The following is a 25,340-nucleotide window of genomic DNA, read 5'->3' as shown; positions in this document are numbered from 1 at the left end:
GTTATTTACAAGTTTCTCTTTGTTTACAGCCATTGACATGTCGCCGAGGTTAACATGTGAGGAGTGGATAGAAATTGTGTTGATGTCTGGTGAACGCAGTAACCGGGTCATTGCAGCAGATTTCAATGCAAGACACCCTACGAGACCACCCATCTCCCATGCTACAGTTAGCAAACTGCTTGCTTAGGGCTCTTTCACACTTGCGTTCTTGTCTTCCGGCATAGAGTTCCGTCGTCGGGGCTCTATGCCGGAAGAATCCTGATCAGGATTATCCTAATGCATTCTGAATGGAGAGAAATCCGTTCAGGATGCATCAGGATGTCTTCAGTTCCGGAACGGAACGTTTTTTGGCCGGAGAAAATACCGCAGCATGCTGCGCTTTTTGCTCCGGCCAAAAATCCGGAACACTTGCCGCAAGGCCGGATCCGGAATTAATGCCCATTGAAAGGCATTGATCCGGATCCGGCCTTAAGCTAAACGTCGTTTCGGCGCATTGCTGCATCCGACATTTAGCTTTTTCAGAGTGGTTACCATGGCTGCCGGGACGCTAAAGTCCTGGCAGCCATGGTAAAGTGTAGTGGGGAGCGGGGAGCAGTGTACTTACCTTCCGTGCGGCTCCCCGGGCGCTCCAGAGTGACGTCAGGGCGCCCCAAGCTCATGGATGACATGTCATCCATGCGCATGGGGCGCTCTGACGTCATTCTGGAGCGCCCGGGGAGCCGCACGGACTGTAAGTATACCGCTCCCCCGCTCCCCACTACTACTATGGCAACCAGGACTTTAATAGCGTCCTGGGTGCCATAGTAACACTGAACGCATTTGGAAGACGGTTCCGTCTTCAAATGCTTTCAGTACACTTGCGTTTTTCCGGATCCGGAGTGTAATTCCGGCAAGTGGAGTACACGCCGGATCCGGACAACGCAAGTGTGAAAGAGGCCTAAGTTTCCTGAAACTGGTTCAGTGTTGGATTTGCCAAAATGTGGACGCATGAAATCTGTCTCTAATGAAGAAACATCAATGGCTGTCCTAGCTTCATTCAGCAAGACCCCACAGCGTAGCATTCGCCGCATGTCACTGGAGAGTGGCATTAGTCGAACATCCCTTCGGCGGATATTAGCTACTCACAAATGGCACCCTTACAAACTCCAGCTACTGCAGCATCTCAACGAGGATGACCCAGATCGGCGCACTGAATTTGCAGAATGGGCAAAACAAAAATTGGAACAGGACCCTCAGTTTACGCAGAAGATTTTGTTCAGTGATGAGGCAAACTTTTATGTGAATGGTGAAGTTAACAAACAAAACCACCGCTATTGGTCTGACACTAACCCACATTGGATAGATCCCTCCAAGACTGTTGGAACAAAAAAATTGAGGGTATGGTGTGGTATATGGGGTACAAAGATAGTGGGGCCATTCTTCATCAATCTTCATCAATCTTCATCAATCTTCATCAATGGAAACCTCAAGGCCACTGGATATGCGAAATTGCTACATAATGATGTGTTTCCCTCTTTATGCACTGAAGCTGGCACGTTCCCTGAGTTTTTCCAGCAAGATGGTGCACCACCACATTATGGGTGTCAGGTCCGAGCATTCCTAGATGAACAGTTTCCTGGAAAGTGGATTGGTCGTCGTGGGCCAGTTGAATGGCCCCCAAGGTCTCCCGATCTGACCCCCTTAGACTTTTATCTTTGGGGTCATCTGAAGGCAATTGTCTATGCTGTGAAGATACGAGATGTGCAGCACCTGAAACTACGGATACTGGAAGCCTGTGCTAGCATTTCTCCTGCGGTGTTGCTATCAGTGTGTGAAGAGTAGGAGAAGAGGGTTGCATTGACAATCCAACACAATGGGCAGCACATTGAACACATTTTATAAGTGGTCAGAAACTTGTAAATAACTCATGAAAGAATAAAGTTACGTTAAAACCAAGCACACCATATTTTTTTTGTGAAATTCCCAATAAGTTTGATGTGTCACATGACCCTCTTCCTATTGAAAAAACAAAAGTTGGATTCAAAATGGCCGACTTTAAAATGGCCGCCATGGTCACCACCCATCTTGAAAAGTTTCCCCCCTCACATATACTAATGTGCCACAAACAGGAAGTTAATATCACCAACCATTCCCATTTTATTAAGGTATATCCATATAAATGGCCCACCCTGTATATTCTAACTTGAAGCGTCCCCATCACTATGGGAACGCCTCTGTGTTAGAATATACTGTCGGATCTGAGTTTTCACGATGTGAAAACTCACATCTGAAAAAGCTCTATGCAGACGGATCTGCGGATCCGTCTGTGCGAAAGTAGTCTACGGACACGGATCATGGACGCGGATCTTGTGTGCATCCGTGTTTTTTCACGGGCCCATTGACTTGAATGGGTCTGCGAACCGTTGTCCGTCAAAAAAATAGGACAGGTTATATTTTTTTGACGGACAGGAAACACGGACGCGGATGAACAACGATGCATTTTCCGAGTTTTCAACGGACCCATTGAAAGTCAATGGGTCCACAGAAAATCACGGAAAACGGAACAACGGACACGGATGCACACAACGGTCGTGTGCATGAGGCCTAACACTGACATGGAAAAGGACCTAGGAATTTTAGTGAACAGCAAGGCAGCTGCTGCCAAGGCCAATATGATAATGGGTTGCATCAAAAGTGGCATAGATACCCGTGATGAGAACATAGTCTTGTCACTGAACAAATCACTACACATGGAGTACTGTGTACAGTTCTGGGCTCCTGTAAACAAGGCAGACATAGCAGAGCTGGAGAGGGTACAGGGGAGGGAAACTAAAGTAATAACTGGAATGGGACAACTACAGTACCCTGAAAGATTATCAACATTAGGGTTATTCACTTTAGAAAAAAGACGACTGAGGGGAGATCTAATTACTATGTATAAATATATCAGGGGTCAGTACAGAGATCTCTCCCATCATCTATTTATCCCCAGGACTGTGACTGTGACTAGGGGACATCCTCTGCGTCTGGAGGAAAGAAGGTTTGTACACAAACATAGAAGAGGATTCTTTACGGTAAGTGCAGTGAGACTATGGAACTCTCTGCCTGAGGAGGTGGTGATGGTGAGTACAATAAAGGAATTCAAGAGGGGCCTGGATGTATTTCTGGAGTGTAATAATATTACAGGCTATAGCTACTAGAGAGGGGTCGTTGATCCAGGGAGTTATTCTTATTGCCTGATTGGAGTCGGGAAGGAATTTTTTTCCCCTTAAGGCCCCTTTTAGGCTGGGTCTACATGACGACATAAGTTGCGCGACACATAGGGCAAAACTACACTGCAACATTTGTCGCACCAATGTCGAGCGACAATTTTTATGATAGACTATGGTGTCACACTGCAACATGTGACATTCTGCGACTGCGACGCGACAGTCGCAGTAAAATCAATTTCGAATGGATTTTTTGCGATTGTTGCATGTTGCAGTGCGACACCATAGACTATCATTATAAAAATTGTCGCGCAACATTGGTGCGACAAAATGTCATGTGACAAATGTCGTCGTGTGAGTTTTCCGTGCGGGTGCAATGCATGATCTGAACCCGCACTAAATCCTGACCTATTCATTTCAATGGGTCTGTGTGCATGAGCGTTATTTTTCACGCATCACTTCTGCGTTGCGTGAAAATCACAGCATGCTCGATATTCTGCGTTTTTCACTTGCGGAAGCAATGCGTTTTTCACTGATGGTTGCTAAGAGATGTTGTTTGTAAACCTTCTGTTTTTTTATCACGCGCGTGAAAAACGCATCAAAACGGATTGCACCCGCAAATCGCAGACAAAACTGACTGAACTTGCTTGCAAAATGTGCGAGTTTCACTGAACGCATCCTGACCTAATCCGTCACGCTCGTGTGATGGCCTAAGTAGGGAAAATTGGCTTCTATTTCACAGTGTTTTTTTTTTTTTTACTTCCTCTTTTAAACTGTTACTATGTAACTAACGTTCTACGTTTTACTCTCCAGACCCATTGATCCTCCGTGGGACCCCAGAGGTAGTAGGCCCCCCAGACCGGCCTGTCTTCTCTTTTCTTTTCCCTGGTCCCCACACACTCCACATGACACACTCTCCTTTCTTTTCTTTCTTCCTTTTCCTTTTTATTTCATTGTTTATTTTCAGTCATTATTTTTTGTTATTATTTATTTCCTCTATTATTTTTTCATTTTTTTCTTTTTCTTTTTTGTTAATATTTTAAATTTATATTTTATTTTTCTATTTTTACTTTTATCTTCACTTTTCACTCCTTTTTTCTCATTTAGTCCTTCACTCACATTTTTTCACACACACCCTTCTCTAACACACTTCCCCCTTTTTTCCTTCTTTTTCTCTTGCTCCCCTTTTTTTTCTCCTTTTCTTCTCCCTTCCCTGCCTCCTACACCATCACACACATTTGCCACCATGTCCTCTTCTTTATTCCCCTTTTCTTTCCCCTCTTTCTCACACTCACACACCGCCTATCAGTTCACACTATAACCACTCACTACAGCAATCTCCAACTTTTTTTTCCCCCTTATCCTTTCCCAGACCCAACATGGCCGCGCCAGTTTCAGTGAGTCTCCGTCTAGCCTCACGCCCAGTCTATTCCACAACACTCCCGAAGTCCCGCGAGATCTCGCGCGTTACGCAGGCGCACTGCTCCTGCTTAGACGCTGTCACCGGCGCTTTCTTCCACACTGGCGCGCAGTATAACGGGGGTCCTCCTGAAACACCGTCACCCTACTCTTGGTAAGTTTCTCTGCCGGCTCTGGGGTTGCCCTCAACCAATTGATATACTCCACATGGCAGCATACTATTGTTTATCACTTTGTGTCACTTGTCTATAATAAGATGACCCCACATTCTCCATTGCTTTGTTATTTTTGGCTTGTCCCATACTTTTTGGGGACATGTACTTTACACCTCATATACACCTCCTGGGACATCTACTTGATATATCTTTACATCAGTAGCACATTATACACCTCGGCTGCTTCTCCAGCTTTGGTTACACATTAGAGCCCCTCATCGACACGTCCATATAGACTTAGACCTATATCTTCCAATCTCTTTTTTACACATCGGTCTCAGCTATAATTAGCAATATGACTACCTTATTATATAACATAACTAGGGATGAGCGAATCGACTTCAGATGAAACATCCGAAGTCTATTCCCATAAAACTTAGTTCTAATAGCTCCTGCTTCTTACAGTATTAGAATGTATTGGCTCCGATGAGCCGAAGTTATTGCTTCGCGAAGTCTCGTGAGACTTCGCATAATAACTTTATTAATTAATTTGTACTGTAAAAAAACATTTCCCGAACTTTGGTTCGGTTCCATGGTACCACTTGGAACCAAACCGGAGTTCGGGAAATAGTTTTTTACAGTACAAATTGATTTATGAAGTTATTATGCGAAGTCTAACGAGACTTCGCGAAGCAATAACTTCGGCTCATCGGAGCCAATACATTCTAATACTGTAAGAAGCAGGAGCTATTAGAACTAAGTTTTATGGGAATAGACTTTGGATGTTTCATCTGAAATCGATTCGCTCATCCCTACACATAACATTTGCCTCTGACTAATGAATTCATGTTCCTTTTTTCATTAGTGACTTATGTGACCAAGGTCTGAAGTAACCGAAACGTCAAGATTCAGAGTCACAAAATAGGCAAGCTGGAATCAAACATCAGCTTGTGGACGGGCCAACAGAGGAAATTAGTGCCCCTGCCACCCCAAGCTCTGCTGCAGAGCCTGCTGGTACACAGGGCCCAGTGAGTAACCTGACTTATGACCATTATGAGTATTTTTCTGCTCATCCTTCTCTCCCTTACACTTTCAGAGAGACAAGGATCCAACTGCCTCAGTAAGGCCTAAAACCAGAAAACGTGGCATATGCTCTAAATGACTTTCTACTTGTGGCTCTAAACCACTTTGCGTGAAGTGTACGGCAAATGTTAAAGGGTTTCTACCACTTCGTTTTGACATAATTAGCTGTCAGACCCTAGCGATCCGCTAGTGTCTGCTCTACCAAACAATGCTATTATAATACCTATGTGTGCAGCCGTTTGCCTAAAAAACGAACTTTTATTGATATGCTAATGAGCCCCTAGGTGCTATGCGGGCGTCTCTTCAGCACCTAGAGGCTCCGTCTACTCACACAAAATGCCGCCCAGCGCGTCCCTCCAGCCCGCTCATCTCCTCTGGAATGCGATCCTCCCTCTGAGCCAGCGGACGAATTCTCGCGCCTGCGCCGTGCGCGTCTGTATTCCGCGCAGGCGCAGTGAATGTCTGACCGCTCCCTGCACAGACATCTCCACTGCTTGCTGCTGGGCGTCGTCTGTTCCTCGGAGCACTCTGACATCATCGGCGCAGTGGAGATGTCTGTGCAGGGAGCGGTCAGACATTCACTGCGCCTGCGCAAGAAATTTTTTGGGGTGGGGGGAGACGAAAAAGCGTATTTCCTGTACCAGAAAATATACAAAATATGATTTTTTTTTTTTGAACACCTAAACGGTTAACAAAGTTGTAAAATCAGTTTTGAATACCTTGAGGGGTGTCGTTTCTAAAATGGGGTCGTTTTTGGGTGGCTTCTATTATGTAAGCCTCACAAAGTGACTTCAGACCTGAACTGGTCCTTAACCCCTTAAGGACACAGCCTTTTTACACCTTAGGACCAGGCCATTTTTTGAAAATCTGACCAGAGTCCCTTTAAGTGCTGATAACTATAAAACGCTTTGACTTATCCAGGCCGTTCTGAGATTGTTTTTTCGTCACATATTGTACTTCATGACACTGGTAAAATGGAGTCAAAAAAATATTTTTTTTTGCACCAAAAAATTTGCAAGTTTCAGTTTCTCTACTTCTGTAATACATAGTAATACCCCCAAAAATTGTGATGAATTTACATTCCCCATATGTCTACTTCATGTTTGAATTGTTTTGGGAATGATATTTTATTTTTTGGGTATGTTATAAGGCTTAGAAGTTTAGAAGCAAATCTTGAAATTTTTCAGAAATTTACAAAAACTCAATTTTTAGGGACCAGTTCAGGTCTCAAGTCACTTTGCGAGGCTTACATTATAGAAACCACCCAAAAATGACCCCATCTAAGAAACTACACCCCTCAAGGTATTCAAAACTGATTTTGCATACGTTGTTAACCCTTTAGGTGTTGCACAAGAGTTATTGGCAAATGGGGAGGAAATTTGAGAATTTCATTTTTTTGTATAATTTTTCATTTTAACCCATTTTTTCCACTAGCAAACCAAGGGTTAACAGCCAAACAAGACTGTATCTTTATTGCCCTGACTCTGCTGTTTACAGAAACACCCCATATGTGGCCGTAAACTACTATACGGGCACACAGCGGGGCGTAGAGTGAATGGTGCGCCGTTTGGTTTTTGGAGGGCTGATTTTGCTGGACTGTTTTTTTGGCACCATGTCCCATTTGAAGCCCCCCTGATGCACCCCTAGATTATAAACTCCATAAAAGTAACCCCATCTAAGAAACTACACCCCTCAAGGTATTCAAAACTGATTTTACAAACTTTGTTAACCCTTTAGGTGTTGCACAAGATTTAATGGAAAATAGAGATACAATTTCAAAATTTCACTTTTTTGGCAGATTTTCCATTTTAATATTTTTTTTCCAGTTACAAAGCAAGGGTTAACAGCCAAACAAAGCTCATTATTTATGGCCCTAATTCTGTAGTTTACAGAAACACCCCATATGTGGCCGTAAACTACTGTACGGGCACACGGCAGGGCGCAGAAGGAAAGGCATGCCATACGGTTTTTGGAAGGCAGGTTTTGCTGGACAGTTTTTTTTTACACCATGTCCCATTTGAAGCCCCCCTGATGCACCCCTAGAGTAGAAACTCCAAAAAAGTGACCCCATTTTAGAAACTACGGGATAGGTTGGCAGTTTTGTTGGTACTAGTTTAGGGTACATATGATTTTTGGTTGCTCTATATTACACTTTTTGTGCGGCAAGTTAACAAGAAATAGCTTTTTTGGCACCGTTTTTTTTTTTGTTATTTACAACATTCATCTGACAGGTTAGATCATGTGGTAATTTTATAGAGCAGGTTGTCACGGACGCGGCGATACCTAATATGTATACAATTTTTTTTTATTTATGTAAGTTTTACACAATGATTTCATTTTTAAAACAAAAAAAATGTTTTAGTGTCTCCATAGTCTAAGAGCCATAGTTTTTTCAGTTTTTGGGCGATTATCTTAAGTAGGGTCTCATTTTTTGCGGGATGAGATGACGGTTTGATTGGCATCTATTTTGGGGTGCGTATGACTTTTTGATTGCTTGCTATTACACTTTTTGTGACGTAAGATGACAAAAAATTGCTTTTTTTACACCGTTTTTATTTTTATTTTTTTACGGTGGTCATCTGAGGGGTTAGCTCATGTGATATTTTTATAGAGCCGGGCGATACGGACGCGGCGATACCTAATATGTATACTTTTTTTTTATTTATGTAAGTTTTACACAATGATTTCATTTTTGAAACCAAAAAAATCATGTTTTAGTGTTTCCATAGTCTAAGAGCCATAGTTTTTTCACTTTTTGGGCGATTATCTTGGGTAGGGTATGATTTTTGCGGGATGATGATGACGGTTTGATTGTTACAATTTTGGCGTACATGCGACTTTTTTGATCACTTTTATTACCTTTTTTGGGAAGTAAGGTGGGCAAAATTTCAATTTCATCATAGTTTTTTATTTTTTATTTTTATGGCGTTCACCGTTCGGGTAAAGTAACATGACCGTTTTATAGATCAGGTCGTTACGGACGCGGCGATACCAAACATGTGTAGGGAATTTTATTTTTTTCATTTTTTATCAGTGATAAATGTGTTTTTTGATTTTTTACTTTTTTCTTTCGCTTTTATTCACTTTTTTTTTACCCAGACCCACTTGGTTCTTGAAGATCCAGTGGGTCTGATGTCTGTATAATACAGTACAGTACAATATATATTGTACTGCACTGTATTTTACTTACACTGAACAGATCTATGCCTTCAGCACAGATCTGTTCAGCACCATGGACAGCAGGACGCCTGAGAGGCGTCCTGTTGCCATGGGAAGCTTCCCCGTCTGCTCAGTTCTGGTCAGAACTTCGCAGACGGGGAAGGGTAAGGAGGGGATCTGTCGGGGGGCTGTCTGGGGGCTCTCTCCCTCCCCATCGGGGGGCTGCAAAGGCACAGCAGCCCCCCGATGGGAGAGGGAGGGAGCTCCCTGCGCTGTTAACCTTTTCCATACAGCGGTCTGTACGGACCGCTGTATGGAAAGGGTTAAACGGCTGACATCGCATCGCAGATGTCAGCCGTTTATACCAGGGTGCCAGCAATGTGCTGGCACCCTGGTATACCCACTAGAAACCAACGATTATACAAGGGGAGGCGGGCGGGGGATCGCAATCCCGCCTGCCGCACCGCCCGCCTCCCGCACCGCCCGCAACCCTCCCCCTGCACCTCCCGCCACCATAAAATCATTCGGGGGTGCAGGGGGGGGGGTGAATAAAACGTTTTTTTAGGCATATAAAGTTTCTAAACCCCGCGGTCAGGGACCGCGGGGACCAGAAACTGCAGAAATCGCAGCAAACCGCAGGTCTGAATTGACCTGCGGTTTGCCGCGATCGCCGACATGGGGGGGTCACGGGACCCCCCCGCGCATTTAGCCTAGGTGCCTGCTCAATGATTTGAGCAGGCACCGGGTTCCGATCACTGCCAGCCGCACGGCAGTGATCGAAAATACACAGGGCGTACATGTACGCCCTGTGTCCTTAAGTACCAGGGCACAAGGGCGTACCTGTGTGAAGTTGGCACCCCATGTTCTTAAATTTCAAAAATAAATACACCATTCGTTTGTGCTGCGTTTGTGCTGGTTTGTGCCGCAAAAATGAACGTTTGTGCCGGTTCGGTTCCTGAGATATTGCGCGTTAGATTTTTATGAAGCCCCGCCCATTTTCCACCCCATGTTCTTAAATTTCAAAAATAAATACACTATTCGTTTGTGCTGCGTTTGTGCTGGTTTGTGCTGCAAAAATGAACGTTTGCGCCGCTTTGGTTTCCGAGATATTGCGCGCTTGATTTTCTGAAACCCCGCCCACTTTCCACCCCATGTTTTTAAATTTCAAAAATAAATACTCCATTCGTTTGTGCTGCGTTTGTGCTGGTTTGTGCCGCAAAAATGAACGTTTGTGCCGGTTCGGTTGCTGAGATATTGCGCGTTAGATTTTTATGAAGCCCCGCCCATTTTCCACCCCATGTTCTTAAATTTCAAAAATAAATACACCATTCGTTTGTGCTCCGTTTGTGCTGGTTTGTGCTGCAAAAATGAACGTTTGCGCCGCTTTGGTTTCCGAGATATTGCGCGCTTGATTTTCTGAAACCCCGCCCACTTTCCACCCCATGTTCTTAAATTTCAAAAATAAATACACCATTCGTTTGTGCTGCGTTTGTGCTGGTTTGTGCCGCAAAAATGAACGTTTGTGCCGCTTTGGTTTCCGAGATATTGCGCGCTTGATATGCTGAAACCCCGCCCACTTTCCACCCCATGTTTTTAAATTTCAAAAATAAATACTCCATTCGTTTGTGCTGCGTTTGTGCTGGTTTGTGCCGCACAAATGAACGTTTGTGCCGGTTCGGTTCCTGAGATATTGCGCGTTAGATTTTTATGAAACCCCGCCCATTTTCCACCCCATGTTCTTAAATTTCAAAAAGAAATACACCATTCGTTTGTGCTGCAAAAATGAACGTTTGCGCCGCTTTGGTTTCCGTGATATTGCGCGCTTGATTTTCTGAAACCCCGCCCATTTTCCACCCCATGTTCTTAAATTTCAAAAATAAATACACCATTCGTTTGTGCTGCGTTTGTGCTGTTTTGTGCCGCAAAAATGAACGTTTGCGCCGCTTTGGTTTCCGAGATATTGCGCGCTTGATTTTCTGAAACCCCGCCCATTTCCCACCCCATGTTCTTAAATTTCAAAAAGAAATACACCATTCGTTTGTGCTGCGTTTGTGCTGGTTTGTGCCGCAAAAATGAACGTTTGTGCCGCTTTGGTTTGCGAGATATTGCGCGCTTGATATGCTGAAACCCCGCCCACTTTCCACCCCATGTTTTTAAATTGCAAAAAGAAATACACCATTCGTTTGTGCTCCGTTTGTGCTGGTTTGTGCCGCAAAAATGAACGTTTGCGCCGCTTTGGTTTCCGAGATATTGCACGCTTGATTTGCTGAAACCCCGCCCACTTTCCACCCCATGTTTTACATTTAAAAAAGAAATACACCATTCGTTTGTGCTGGTTTGTGCCGCAAAAATTAACGTTTGCGCCGCTTTGGTTTCCGAAATATTGCGTGCTTGATTTGCTGAAACCCCGCCCACTTTCCACCCCATGTTTTTAAGGCCTCTTTCACACTTGCGTTGTTGGGATCCGGTGTGCACTTCCGTTGCCGGAGGTGCCCGTCGGATCCGGAAAAACGCAAGTGTACTGAAAGCATTTTTAGACGGAGCCGTCTTCAAAATGCTTTCAGTGTTACTATGGCACCCAGGACGCTATTAAAGTCCTGGTTGCCATAGTAGGAGCGGGGAGCGGGGGAGCGGTATACTTACAGTCCGTGCGGCTCCCGGGGCGCTCAAGAATGACGTCAGAGCGCCCCATGCGCATGGATGACGTGTCCATGTGATCACGTGATCCATGCGCTTGGGGCGCCCTGACGTCACTCTGGAGCGCCCGGGGAGCCGCACGGACGGTAAGTATGCTGTTCCCCCGCTCCCCGCTACACTTTACCATGGCTGCCAGGACTTTAGCGTCCCGGCAGCCATGGTAACCACTCAATGTCGGGTCCGGCAATGCGCCGAAACGACGTTTAGCTTAAGGCCGGATCCAGATCAATGCCTTTCAATGGGCATTCATTCCGGATCCGGCCTTGCGGCAAGTCTTCAGGATTTTTGGCCGGAGCAAAAAGCGCAGCATGCTGCGGTATTTTCTCCGGCCAAAAAACGTTCCGTTCCGGAACTGAAGACATCCTGATGCTTCCTGAACGGATTTCTCTCCATTCAGAATGCATTAGGATAAAACTGATCAGGATTCTTCCGGCATAGAGCCCCGACGACGGAACTCTATGCTAGGGACCCTGTGGCCCACACTAGTACGAGAAGCTCTGGGGCTCGTACTAGTTTTCCGGCCCACCGGAGCCCCCTACCGGTGAACTTGTCTGGTATACCCCAGAGCGTTTTGAGCCCGTGATTCCTGATTTCGTAGGCCAACCAGGAATCCAGATTTCCACAGTGGGCTTCACTGAATACGACTACTTTAGTCTTTTTTTCAGTGACCACTTTGTGAATCTGATGTTGGAGCAGACGAACCTGTACGCCCAACAGTTCGCCGCTCAACACCCGGGCTCCTTTTTGGCCAGGCCCGGTGGCTGGACTCCGGTCTGTGCAGCCAAGATGAGGACGTTTTGGGGCCTCGTACTGCATATGGGCCTAGTCAAGAAACCTAGTGTCAGGCATTACTGGAGTGGGGACGTCCTCTACCAGGCCCCACTTTACAGTACGGCCATGACACGCTCCCGGTTTGAGGCCATCCGGAAATGCCTGCATTATGCAGATAATGCAGCATGTCCCCCCCAAGGTGATCCTGCATATGACCGCCTGTACAAAATCAGGCCGGTCATCGATCACTTTGGGGCCAAATTTGTACAGGCCTATGTACCTGGAAGGGAGGTCGCGGTTGATGAGTCTCTCATTGCTTTCAATGGGAGACTCATTTTCCGCCAGTATGTTCCCTCTAAGCGGGCGAGGTATGGTGTGAAGCTGTACAAACTTTGCGAGAGTACCTCAGGGTACACTTACAAGTTTCGTGTGTACGAGGGGCGAGATTCCCGTATTCAACCCCCAGAATGTCCCCCCACTCTGGGTGTTAGCGGGAAACTTGTGTGGGACCTTATGCACCCACTGCTAGATAAGGGTTACCACCTGTACGTGGAAAAATTTTATACTAGTATCCCCTTGTTCCAGTCCCTCGCCGCCAGATCCACGTCCGCTTGTGGGACCGTGCGGAAAAATCAACGCAGCCTCCCTACCCACCCCCTCCAGGTACCTATCCCCAGGGGTGAGACCCGTGCCCTTACCAGTGGAAACCTGTTGCTGGTCAGATATAAGGACAAGAGGGATGTCCTTGTACTGTCCACAATTCACGGTAACGGCATCACCCCTGTCCCTGTGCGAGGTACCTCGGCAACGGTCCTCAAGCCCGATTGCATCGTCGACTGCAATCGGTATATGGGAGGAGTTTATCTATCTGATCAAGTTCTCAAGCCATATAACGCCATGCGCAAAACCCGGGCATGGTGCAAAAAAGTTGCGGTCTGCTTGGTGCAGGTTGCCTTGTACAACTCTTTTGTGCTGTCCCAGAGCGCTGGCAGCACAGGGACATTCCTTCAGTTCTATGAGGCAGTCCTCAAGGACCTGATCTTTTCTGACCGGGAAAGAGCAGGCCGGAGTACCTCGGGAACTGGAGGCGCCCGGATCGTCCCTGGCCAACACTTTCCAGGTGTGGTCCCCCATACTGGAAAGAAGGGACGGACCCAAAAAAGGTGCAGAGTGTGTCACAGGAAGGGAATACGGAAGGACACCACTACTCAGTGTGACACGTGCCCCGATCATCCGGGCCTCTGCATTGACGGTTGCTTCAGGGAGTACCACACTTTCATGGGGTACTAAATTTATGTTCCCCTTCCCCAATTTAGCCACTGACAATCGGATAAAAAACTATGGTTCTCAGACTTGAGACACTAAAATGAAAAAAATATTTTTTAAAAAATATTTAGTAAAACTAAAATAAATAAAAAAGTAGACATATTAGGTATCGCCGCGTCCGTAAGAATCTGCTCTATAAAAATACCCCATGACCTAACCCCTCAGATGAACACGGTCAAAAAATAAAATAAAAACGGCGCAAAAAAAAGTTTTTTTTGTCACCTTACATCGCGTTGCACCGTTTTTATTTTCTTTTTTGACCATGTTCATCCGAGGGGTTAGGTCATGGGGTATTTTTATAGAGCAGATACTTACAGACGCGGCGATACCCTAGATGTCAACTTTTTTTATTTATTTTAGTTTTACTAAATATTTTAGAATTTTTTTTTTTCCGTTTTAGTGTCTCAAGTCTGAGAACCATAGTTTTTTATCCAATTGTCAGTGGCTAAATTGGGGAAGGGGAACATAAATTTAGTACTCCATGGAAGTGTGGTACTCCCTGAAGCAACCAATAATGCAGAGGCCCGGATGAAGAGGGCACATGTCACACTGAGTAGTGGTGTCCTTCCGTATCCCCTTCCTGTGACACACTCTGCACCTTTTTTGAGTCCGTCCCTTCTTTCCAGTATGGGGGACCACACCTGGAAAGTGTTGGCCAGGGACGATCCGGGCGTCTCCAGTTCCCGAGGTACTCCGGCCTGCTCTTTCCCGGTCAGAAAAGATCAGGTCCTTGAGGACTGCCTCATAGAACTGAAGGAATGTCCCTGTGTTGCCAGGATCTGGTCGGCGAGGGACAGGAACAAGGGGATACTAGTATAAAAGTTATCCACGTACAAGTGGTAACCCTTATCTAGCAGTGGGTGCATAAGGTCCCATACAAGTTTCCCGCTAACACCCAGAGTGGGGGGACATTCTGGGGGTTGAATACGGGAATCTCGCCCCTCGTACACACGAAACTTGTAAGTGTACCCTGAGGTACTCTCGCAAAGTTTGTACAGCTTCACGCCATACCTCGCCCGCTTAGAGGGAACATACTGGCGGAAAATGAGTCTCCCCTTGAAAGCAATGAGAGACTCATCAACCGCGACCTCCCTTCCAGGTACTTAGGCCTGCACAAATTTGGCCCCAAAATGATCGATGACCGGCCTGATTTTGTACAGGCAGTCATAGGCAGGATCACCTTGGGGGGGACATGCTGCATTATCTGCATAATGCAGGCATTTCCGGATGGCCTCAAACCGGGTACGTGTCATGGCCGTACTGTAAAGGGGGGTCTGGTAAAGGACGTCCCCACTCCAGTAATGCCTGACACTAGGTTTCTTGACTAGGCCCATATGCAGCACGAGGCCCCAAAACGTCCTCATCTTGGCTGCACAGACCGGAGTCCAGCCACCGGGCCTAGCCAAAAAGGAGCCTGGGTGTTGAGCAATGAACTGTTGGGCGTACAGGTTCGTCTGCTCCAACATCAGATTCACAAAGTGGTCACTGAAAAAAAGACTAAAGTAGCCGTATTCAGTGAAGCCCACTGTGGAAATCTGGATTCCTGGTTGGCCTACAAAATCAAGAATCACGGGCTCAAAACGCTCTGGGGTATACCAGACAAGTAGGGGGCTCCAGTGGACTTAACTGGTGGGCCGGAAAACTAGTACGAGCCCCAGAGCTTCTCGTACTAGTGTGGGCCACAGGGTCCCTAGAATGGCGGTCCCCTTGCTCCGCCTGGCGGTGTCTCCGCCGCCTTGGGGTCTCATCATCATCACTAGATGATGAGGAGGACGCGGATGACAAAAGGAAAGTGGGGTCATCCTCGTCCTCACTGGGGCTCTCGGACTCGGAGGCAAGCTGGGCGTATGCCTCCTCAGCCGAGAACATCCGGCGGGCCATAGGGGAGTGTGTGTGTGCGTGATAAACTTTATTTGGTGTGCGTGTGTGTGGGGGGACGGGTGTTCGCAAACCTATCCTAAACCTAACAGACAAAAAAAAAAAGACAAAAAATGTGAATTATTTTTTCAAAAAAATTCTAACTCACCGATCAACCGTCCAAAGTTGATCAGCGGTAGGGTGTGCGATGCGCTAACAGTGGCCGGACGCTAAGAGCGTGAGGGGGGCAAGCTGCAGCACACCTGGGGGGGTCTAGGGTCAGGGTTAAAAACATGGGGTGGAAAGTGGGCGGGGTTTCAGCAAATCAAGCGTGCAATATCTCGGAAACCAAAGCGGCGCAAACGTTAATTTTTGCAGCACAAACCAGCACAAACTAATGGTGTATTTCCTTTTGAAATTTAAGAACATGGGGTGGAAAGTGGGCGGGGTTTCAGCAAATCAAGCGCGCAATATCTCGGAAACCAAAGCGGCACAAACGTTCATTTTTGCGGCACAAACCAGCACAAACGCAGCACAAACGAATGGTGTATTTCTTTTTGAAATTTAAAAACATGGGGTGGAAAGTGGGCGGGGTTTCAGCAAATCAAGCGCGCAATATCTCGGAAACCAAAGCTGCGCAAATGTTCATTTTTGCAGCACAAACCAGCACAAACGCAGCACAAACGAATGGTGTATTTCTTTTTGAAATTTAAGAACATGGGGTGGAAAGTGGGCGGCGTTTCAGCATATCAAGCGCGCAATATCTCGGAAACCAAAGCGGCACAAATGTTCATTTTTGCGGCACAAACCAGCACAAACGGAGCACAAACGAATGGTGTATTTCTTTTTGAAATTTAAGAACATGGGGTGGAAAATGGGCGGGGTTTCATAAAAATCTAACGCGCAATATCTCGGAAACCAAAGCGGCGCAAACGTTCATTTTTGCGGCACAAACCAGCACAAACGCAGCACAAACGAATGGTGTATTTCTTTTTGAAATTTAAAAACATGGGGTGGAAAGTGGGCGGGGTTTCAGCATATCAAGCGCGCAATATCTCGGAAACCAAAGCGGCACAAACGTTCATTTTTGCGGCACAAACCAGCACAAACGGAGCACAAACGAATGGTGTATTTATTTTTGAAATTTAAGAACATGGGGTGGAAAATGGGCGGGGTTTCAGAAAATCAAGCGCGCAATATCTCGGAAACCAAAGCGGCGCAAACGTTCATTTTTGCAGCACAAACCAGCACAAACGCAGCACAAACGAATGGTGTATTTATTTTTTAAATTTAAGAACATGGGGTGGAAAATGGGCGGGGCTTCATAAAAATCTAACGCGCAATATCTCGGAAACCGAACCGGCACAAACGTTCATTTTTGCGGCACAAACCAGCACAAACGCAGCACAAACGAATGGTGTATTTCTTTTTAAAATTTAAGAACATGGGGTGCCAACTTCACACAGGTCAAGGGCGTCCCTGTACGCCCTATGTCCTTAAGAGGTTAAAAAGTGTGTTTTGGAAATTTTCAGAAAAATTTCAAGATTTGCTTCTAAACTTCTAAGCCTTGTAACGTCCCCAAAAAATAAAATGGCATTCACAAAATGATCCCAACATGAAGTAGACATATGGGGAATGTAAAGTAATAACTATTTTTGAAGGTATTACTATTATAAAAGTAGATAAATGGAATATTTTTTTAAAATTTTTTGGGTAAATTTGGTATTTTTTTTATAAATAAAAATGAAATATTTTGACTCCATTTTACCACTGTCATGAAGTACAATATGTGACGAGAAAACAATCGTTTTAAAGTTATCACCACATAAAGTGACACATGTCAGACTTGCGAAAAATGGCCTGGGCAGAATGGTGAAAAATGGCAGGGTCCTGAAAGGGTTAAATATACAGCAGTTTGTTATCTGTATAGATTTGTGCACACAACTATCTGTTTTGCAGTCTGCCAAATACGGATAAGGTCCGTGTGCATCCCTCAATTTCACAGGTCCTACTGTAAAAAAAAAAGCCTATTCTTGCCCACAAAATGGATAAGAATAAGGCTACTTTCACACTTGCGGCAGGACATATCCGACAGGCTGTTCACCCTGTCGGATCCGTCCTTCCGCCATTTCGCCATGCCTGCCGGACCACGGCTCCGTCCCCATTAACTATAATGGGGATGGGGCGGAGCTCCGGCACGGCAGTGCACGACGAAAGGCTGCCGGACTAAAAGTCCTGCATGTCCGACTTTTTAGTCCGGCGTCCTCTCGACGCGAACTGCCGTGCTGCGCCGGAGCTCCGCCCCGTCCCCATTATAGTCAATGGGGACGGATCGGCGGCACGGCGAAATAGCGGAAGGACGGATCCGACAGGGTGAACAGCCTGTCGGATCCGTCCTGCCGCAAGTGTGAAAGTACCCTAAGTAACGGCCGTCACACGGCCATTTTTAGCACCAGTGAAAGTCTATGGGGCTATTCACATGGCCGTTCTTTTAACGGCCAGTGAATAGCATCCATCCAAAAATAGGACATGTCCTATTTTTGGCTGTTTTTACGGCCGGACTGACCCTATTGAAATCAATAGGACCATTTTTAACGGCCGATTGACAGGAGTGCACCCATCTAACGGCTGTTAAAAGCGGGTACACAGGCCATTTAGGGGTTAAAAAATATATATAATCGCCTCATCCACTTGCTCGTAGTGCGGCAGTCTCTTCTCTCTTCATTGAGCAGGACCTGCGATCTGCGTGGTGACGTAACCACGCGGGCACGCGCAGTGACGTCATCGCGCACCTTCAGCAGGTCCCATTCTGTGAAGAGAGAAGGGACTGCTGCAGCGTGATAAGGTGAGAACTGGTGCAAATGGTGATGTGTCAGGGCAGATGCCGCTGCCCACACCATGCCCCTTTTCGAAAGTTGGAAAGGGTGGTGTAAACATGCCAACTGTGATTACATTTAGAGCTCATGCACATGACAGTGATCGGCCCAGTAAACGCGGTCCGTGATGATGATGTTAGTACACTGCAGTCTGCAATAGCCCCGTGATCCCATAGGAACTGACTGTATCATAAATGACTATCCTAGTCCGTTTGGGTCAGGGGATCTGCAGCCGAAACACATACCCTGTTCCCTGGGCCAATCACGGTTGTGTGGATGAGCCCTTAGTCACAATGGCATTTTATAGTAGCATTTTGCCATTTTTCTGTGCTGCAAAACCAGCTTATGGGGTAGAAAAGTGTTTGCCATTTTCAGATACAACCCCAGTCTGTCAAAAATTCGTTCCAGCTGTTTTGCCATTTTACAAAAATATTTGCTTTGTGACAAAATGCTTCATCAAGAAGCGCATTTCTTTATAAGCAATGTGCAATGACCTGGGGCGGTAATTGCGCTCCCTATCTAATAGAACTGCGGACGCCTGTTAGACCAGCCTGTAACACTAGAGGGCGCGCCTGTGCTGCTGAATCTGTCCTGTGAATAGAACTCGAGGGGTTTAGTGGTTTCCAGTAAATACATCTACAACACATATTGGTTCTATGTACCTGACATCTCATGACTAATTTGTGCCATGCTAGAAGATGGTAGTGTGAGAACAGATGGCATGCACCATGTTTGCCCCGTGTATTTACATTGAAGCCCGGTTTTGACAGCTTTGAGATGAAATTACTCCATACCAATAATGTATAGTACAGGGGGAGCTGTCTGATGATTACTTCTCAAGGGACTGCTTTGTCTGCTGCCTCTTATATTACTTTTGTTTATAGTGTATTTCTTTGTATAATTAGAGTCAAGACTAAAATGGGTTGTCTCTCTTCAGGAAATGGCATCTATCATGTACAGAAAGTTAATACAAGGCACTTACTAATATATTGTGGTTGTCCATATTGCTCCTTTGCTGGCTTCATTAATTTTTCCATGGCAATCATACAGCATATATGTCCCACACATCCAAAAATATACATTAATATAAATAAAAACGTAACACACGAGGGTGGAGATAAACCAATGGCCATGTCCCGTTTATTCACTCATAAATAACCAATAAGGGTACTTTCACACTTGCGGTAGAGTTATCCAGCAAGCAGTTCCGTCGTCGGAACTGCCTGCCGGATCCGGCAAAACGTATGCCAACTAATGGCATTTGTAAGACTGATCAGGATCCTCATCAGTCTTAAAAATGCCTGATCAGTCAGAAAAATGCATTAAAATGCCGGATCAGTCTTTCCGGTGTCATCCGGCAAAACGGATCCGGCATTTATTTGTTTTTTTCACCTTTTTTTGATCCGGCATTCCGGACAGATCCGGCATTCCGGTATTTTGAATGCCGGATCCAGTACTAATACATTCCTATGGGGGGAAAAATGCTGACATTCAGGCAAGTCTTCAGTTTTTTTGGCCGGAGATAAAAAAAAACGTAGCATGCTGCGGTTTTATCTTTTGCCTGATCAGTCAAAATAACTGAACTGAAGACATCCTGATGCATCCTGAACGGATTACTCTCCATTCAGAATGCATGGGGATATACCTGATCAGTTCTTTTCCGGCATTGACTCCTCTTGACGGAACTCAGTGCCGGAAAAAAAAAAATGCAAGTGTGAAAGTACCTTAACCATAACATTTTAGAGCCTAGTCATAAACTCAGACTCAAACCATAATAATAATAACTTCAGAGTACATCCTATACACAGGATGACCTATGTAAAACCACCCACCAGGCCCAAGCTGCTTCAAACAAGCGGCTCGGGCCCCACCCCACCAACAGCTATTTCTACCATAGTCTGAAGGTTAAGGTTCAAAATATCACAACCGATATCAGAAAGGTGAGTACCATCATGAAAATACAGGCCAGCCTCTCCACTCTCCAAATCAACATGACGAAAAGAAAAACCCCACAGTAACAGCATAAAACGAAACATAACCCGCTTCCAAACTTTATCCTTAAATTTTAAATCGGGATACACTTTCCAGCACCACCTAGAGATAATTTCAGAAAAAATTAAACGGGTGCTTGGGAAAAGACAACGTAAATCGGTCATAGTTCTTTTCATCTCGTAGACTAGGTCCATAGTGTCGCCACACCCAATATCGTTTCCTCCTAAATGGATAATAAGAAAGTCAGGGTTAGGAAAAACATCATGCAATTGTAAAACCAGATCAATCAAACCTGCCCAATGGAGACCACAAACTCCAACCTAGAAAACCTTGATGGCATCCGAAGGTAATGATAAATTTACACCATAACAGTGCTCTGCAGCCCTCCTATGTGCCCAATGGATATGAGTAGCCCGAAATCCAGACAGCTTCACCTGCCAAAACGAATGAGAATATTAAACCATCAATAAATGGGGCCGCACGTAAAGTTGATATCTATTTGACGACCACCTACCAATTAGACTAATAACAGATTCATGTAGACCAGCCTGTGCAGCAGCAGTCGCTGCACCGATCCAAAATGAATGAGACGAGAAAAATTTTGCACCAAGTCCCAATTCAGTTAAACACTTTGATAACACAGCCCTGAACTGAAACTGCGATAAAGGGGACAGATCCCCGTGAACCAGGCTGCAGGGCCAGACCAGAATAACCGCGTTTAGATCGTAGTAACAACTCGCCAATATGCAAAGCTCCAAAAAATTGTAAAACAAAAGCTGCAGCCAGAGAACGACTCAACAAATCCAACCCGAAGCCCAAATTAGTCCCGAAAACATCGTCCGACGACACCAAATTCCGAAAACGGTCTATCTGAAAACGTGACAAAGAATCGGCAATCTTGTTAGCAATACCTGGGACGCTAACAGACCTAACAACGATTGAACTTCTCTAACAGTAACACTATGATGCAATAAAAACTTCCTAATTAACAAAACTGCTTTTGCATTTTATTTTTATTTTTTTCCGGTAAACTAACTCCCCAACACATAAATAACTATCCCTAAATATTCAACACAACTAGAAGGTAACAGTCTTCTCAGAAGCCAAGGGAATGCCAAACTCTGAACAAACAAGAAAATTCTGACAACAAATCCTGACAAACAGATGAGTCCGCTGGACCCACAAATAAAAAGTCATCCAGATAATAAACAATGCCTCTTCTCATGGAGTGCACTGCAACAACGCATTCAAGAAATGTGGAAAAAGCCTCAAAATAAATAACACGAAATAGAAATAAAAAGCGCCCTCAAAACAAAAACCTAATGAATTAAATGCAGCTGGGTGAATTAGAAGGAGCCGAAATGCAGACTGAATATCGGCCTTAGCCATTAAGGCCCCGTTACCAAATGCTTTAACAACATTAACTGCCGTATCAATCGTGGCATAACAAACACGACAAGGATTTATCAATCTCATCATTCAGAGCTTTCCCAAATGGATACGAAAAATTAAGTATAATCCAAAAAGACTTTGGCTCCTTCTTTGGTACAGCCCCCAGAGGAGATGAACGAAAATCCTCAAAAGGCGCACCAAAAAAGGACCAGAAATCCTGCCAGCATCAATCTTTCTGTATTTTTAATCTAACCACTTCCGGGGAAACTCTGCACAGAAGGTAAATTACTCACCATCGTATAGCCCTGTCCCGAAAATGGAGGCAGAATGAAGCCTTCTGAAAAACCAGCTGTCAACAAATCGGCTATCTACTGCTTTGGAAACTTGCTTAACCATGGCAGCATTTTCGCTAAGCTTACTGGCGTCCAAGCTTTTGGAAAGAAACTTCTTCACCGTCTGTTGCGATGGCAAATTTGCCTTTCTAAAACATCTGGAAAGAGGCTGACTCCCGGCGCAAAATGCACATTCGTGCTTATACTTACAACTCGCAGGCCATTTACACTGCGATTCATTGTAAGCAAAGCAAAGACCACGCTTTAACAAACCCCCCAGCAGGCAGGGAAGGCTTCTGGGGAACCAAAAGATTTAGCCAAATGCCAACATCTTTTGTACCCCAAGACAACTGAGGATAAACTGCCAATTTCTGATGGAAATTCTCATACTGGAACCAGCCAAAGCTTTTGTAAGCTTCCAGTACAATGTCCACGTGCTGAAATAAACCCGAGCATTTCTCAGGATATTTCACACTGGCAAAAATACTTGAAGCCAATTATTAAAAGAACGAGGAACATGCGTCTATCCTCTGATCTCTCTTCCTTGCGATCCAGTTTGGAGACAAATTCCTTTGACACAGGCAAGACAGAAAATATCTACATATTCTGAATTCCATATTTTTTTCTTTAACTAATGTAGACAGATGAAAACCAAGAGGAGAAATAGGACAGGGTAGAACTTCCTTCAAACAACTTTCAGACCCCTAGACCTGTTAATTACGGGCAAACACTGTGGAACCGATAACTGCTCCACACTGCTGTCTGCATCGCCATCCCTTACCCCCCCCCCCCCCCCCCCTTCTGCCGCAAGCCACGCAGAAGACACATCACTGATGACAGGATCACATAATGCAGACTGAGGAGGAAGGGGGTGTTAAGGAGAAGACAAAGGGAATAAAGCTTGGAGAGGACAGGACAGTGGACAAAGAGGACATAACTGGGGCCAGCTGTGCAGCAGACCACTCGCCCAACTATAGACCTGGTCCAGGCTGAGGTGCTGCAGCTGCGACGGTCCTAGGCGATGCAGGGGGGGGGGGTCTGACAGACTCTTCTTGCCCAGGAAATTGTAATCCGGGCGCACGTCCCTCAACTCCCCCAGACTGGCATCTGCGCCAACCCGCTGTACTGCTCCCCAGGTCCCGAAGATCCACGGTGCGCAGGAAACTACGCTCCCTCTAGGCATCCGGCCCGTTGACACGCAGCACTGGAGTGTCTGACGCCATCACCGCACGGCCGAGCATGCCCAGGAGTCGACTGAGAGAATCTTCTCTTCTACGTCCTCTGCCTTCGGCTCCCCTCGCGAGATCCTAAAAAACGATCATCACCAGAACCTCCGACACCAGGTATGCCGCAGTCACCAGGAACTACTGGGGCCCGCTGAACTCAAGAAAGGCTCTAGGGCAGAAGAAATGGAAGAGGACTTGACCTGCAGAAGGCAATCCCGGATACAGGACGGGGCACCATCCTCCGCAGCAGTTCTCCCAGAAGGATGTCCTCCCTCAGAAGTGGCACATGGAACCAGGCTCCACTGGCTGGCGTGGAGAAAAGGCAAGCTCGCGGAGCCAGGACAATTATAGCCCCACTCCTAAACCCCCCCACCAATCAGGCACCTGTTACCAGGGTCCGGGTATCTCTACCCGAAACCCTGGAAAAAGACAGCCCCTTAACTTCAGCCAATTACGGCCATCACTGGGCAGAATAACCACTCTGCCCAGTGACCACAGCAAAAACTTTCCCCTCCAAAACCCAATCTAAAAATAGTATCTCAATCACTGGGCAGAAATCAGCCTCTGCCCAGTGAAGAAAATAAACCTCTACATGGGACAATGCTGATAATGGCCATGTGGATCCCTCCTTAATGTCCGGGATCAAGCCATCACATTATACACTGCTCGTATCCATGGTTATGACCACCCTGCAATCCATCAGTGGGGGCCGTGCTTGCACACTATAGGAAAAAGCACCAGCCTATCTAAGCTGCCATGGTCCCGCTCACCAGGGAGGCCAGCACTTTTTTCTATAGTGTGCAAGCACGGCCCCCACTGATTGCAGGGTGGTCGTAATCATGGATATGAACAGTGTATAATTTGATGGAAAAATTTAATGAAGCCAGCAAAGGAGGCAATATGGGTAATAACAATACATTAGTAAGTGTCTGGTATTGCCTTTCTGCACATAATAAATGCCATTTGGTGAAGTGAGACAACCCCTTTAAGCATGACTAAGTATTTACATACTTCTTTGTATCTCTCCCTCCCAGACGTGAGGACTTAAACAGGAAATGTCCACCAAGGAGAACAAATCAAAACTTATAAACCAAATGTAAGTTCACTGAAAGGTAAAGTGGTGAGTGAACCCATCATTGCTGTAGTAATTATTAACAATGCTGGGGCATCTTTTCTTATAAATGTATGTTGAGCTGTTCCTTTGTTATTCCTCATGGAAATGTATCACTAAATTGACTTCTGGGTGTGACCATTCACCTTGTCAAGGGGTGTGTCCTTACACAGTCTTGACACTGTCCAATCAGTATTGAGAAGAGGAATAGTAACACTCGGGTGTCAATTTATTCATACATTTCTAGTAGAATTAGAGGTTTTCCAAGAGTAAAATACTGCTCACCTATCCTCAGGATCGGTCTTCAACATCAGATCAGTGATGGTCCAGCACCCCGGCAGTCAGCAGTTTGAGGAGGCCATAGTACTCTGGTTAGTGCCGCGTCCTCTACATAGGCCAGTGACATCACGTTCATTGGTCACATGACCTATTTGCAGCTCATTTCCTTTCAAGTGATTGGGCCTGGGGGGCAGTACAAAGCACAGCCGGTGTACAATGAACGATGATATGCTTTGTATGCTGTGAGGAGGCCGTGGTTGTCAGACCCCCCACAATCATACATTGATGACCTATGAGGACAGGTCTTCAGGATTTTACTCCCAGAAAACCCCTTTAACTCTAGGAATTTACAATGTAGAGTTCCGAGAAAAGTTGTAACTATATGGGAGATGCAAGCATTTACTAAGACCCGTCGGGAGTAGTGATCCTTGTTAAAGGGCTTTTATATTGATGACTTATCCTCCGGATGGGTCATCA

General features: G+C 45.6%; 1 protein-coding gene across 1 annotated transcript in view; it reads left to right on the top strand.

The window, feature by feature from the left end:
• Positions 1 to 4,639: 4,639 nt before the first annotated feature.
• CENPU (centromere protein U) overlaps positions 4,640 to 25,340 on the top strand; it is an 82,257-nt gene continuing 61,556 nt past the window's right edge. Inside the window, exons 1-3 of the mRNA XM_040418731.1 lie at positions 4,640 to 4,761; positions 5,628 to 5,790; positions 24,508 to 24,569. Of these exons, the coding sequence (XP_040274665.1) occupies positions 24,529 to 24,569 (41 nt within the window). The 5' untranslated portion in view covers positions 4,640 to 4,761; positions 5,628 to 5,790; positions 24,508 to 24,528. The remainder of the gene's footprint in view (positions 4,762 to 5,627; positions 5,791 to 24,507; positions 24,570 to 25,340) is intronic.

Source organism: Bufo bufo, chromosome 2 (genome assembly GCF_905171765.1).
Source record: "Bufo bufo chromosome 2, aBufBuf1.1, whole genome shotgun sequence".
Lineage (NCBI taxonomy): Eukaryota > Metazoa > Chordata > Amphibia > Anura > Bufonidae > Bufo > Bufo bufo.
The sequence above is the reverse complement of the archived record's forward strand: the minus strand, read 5'-3'. Positions and strand labels throughout refer to the sequence as shown.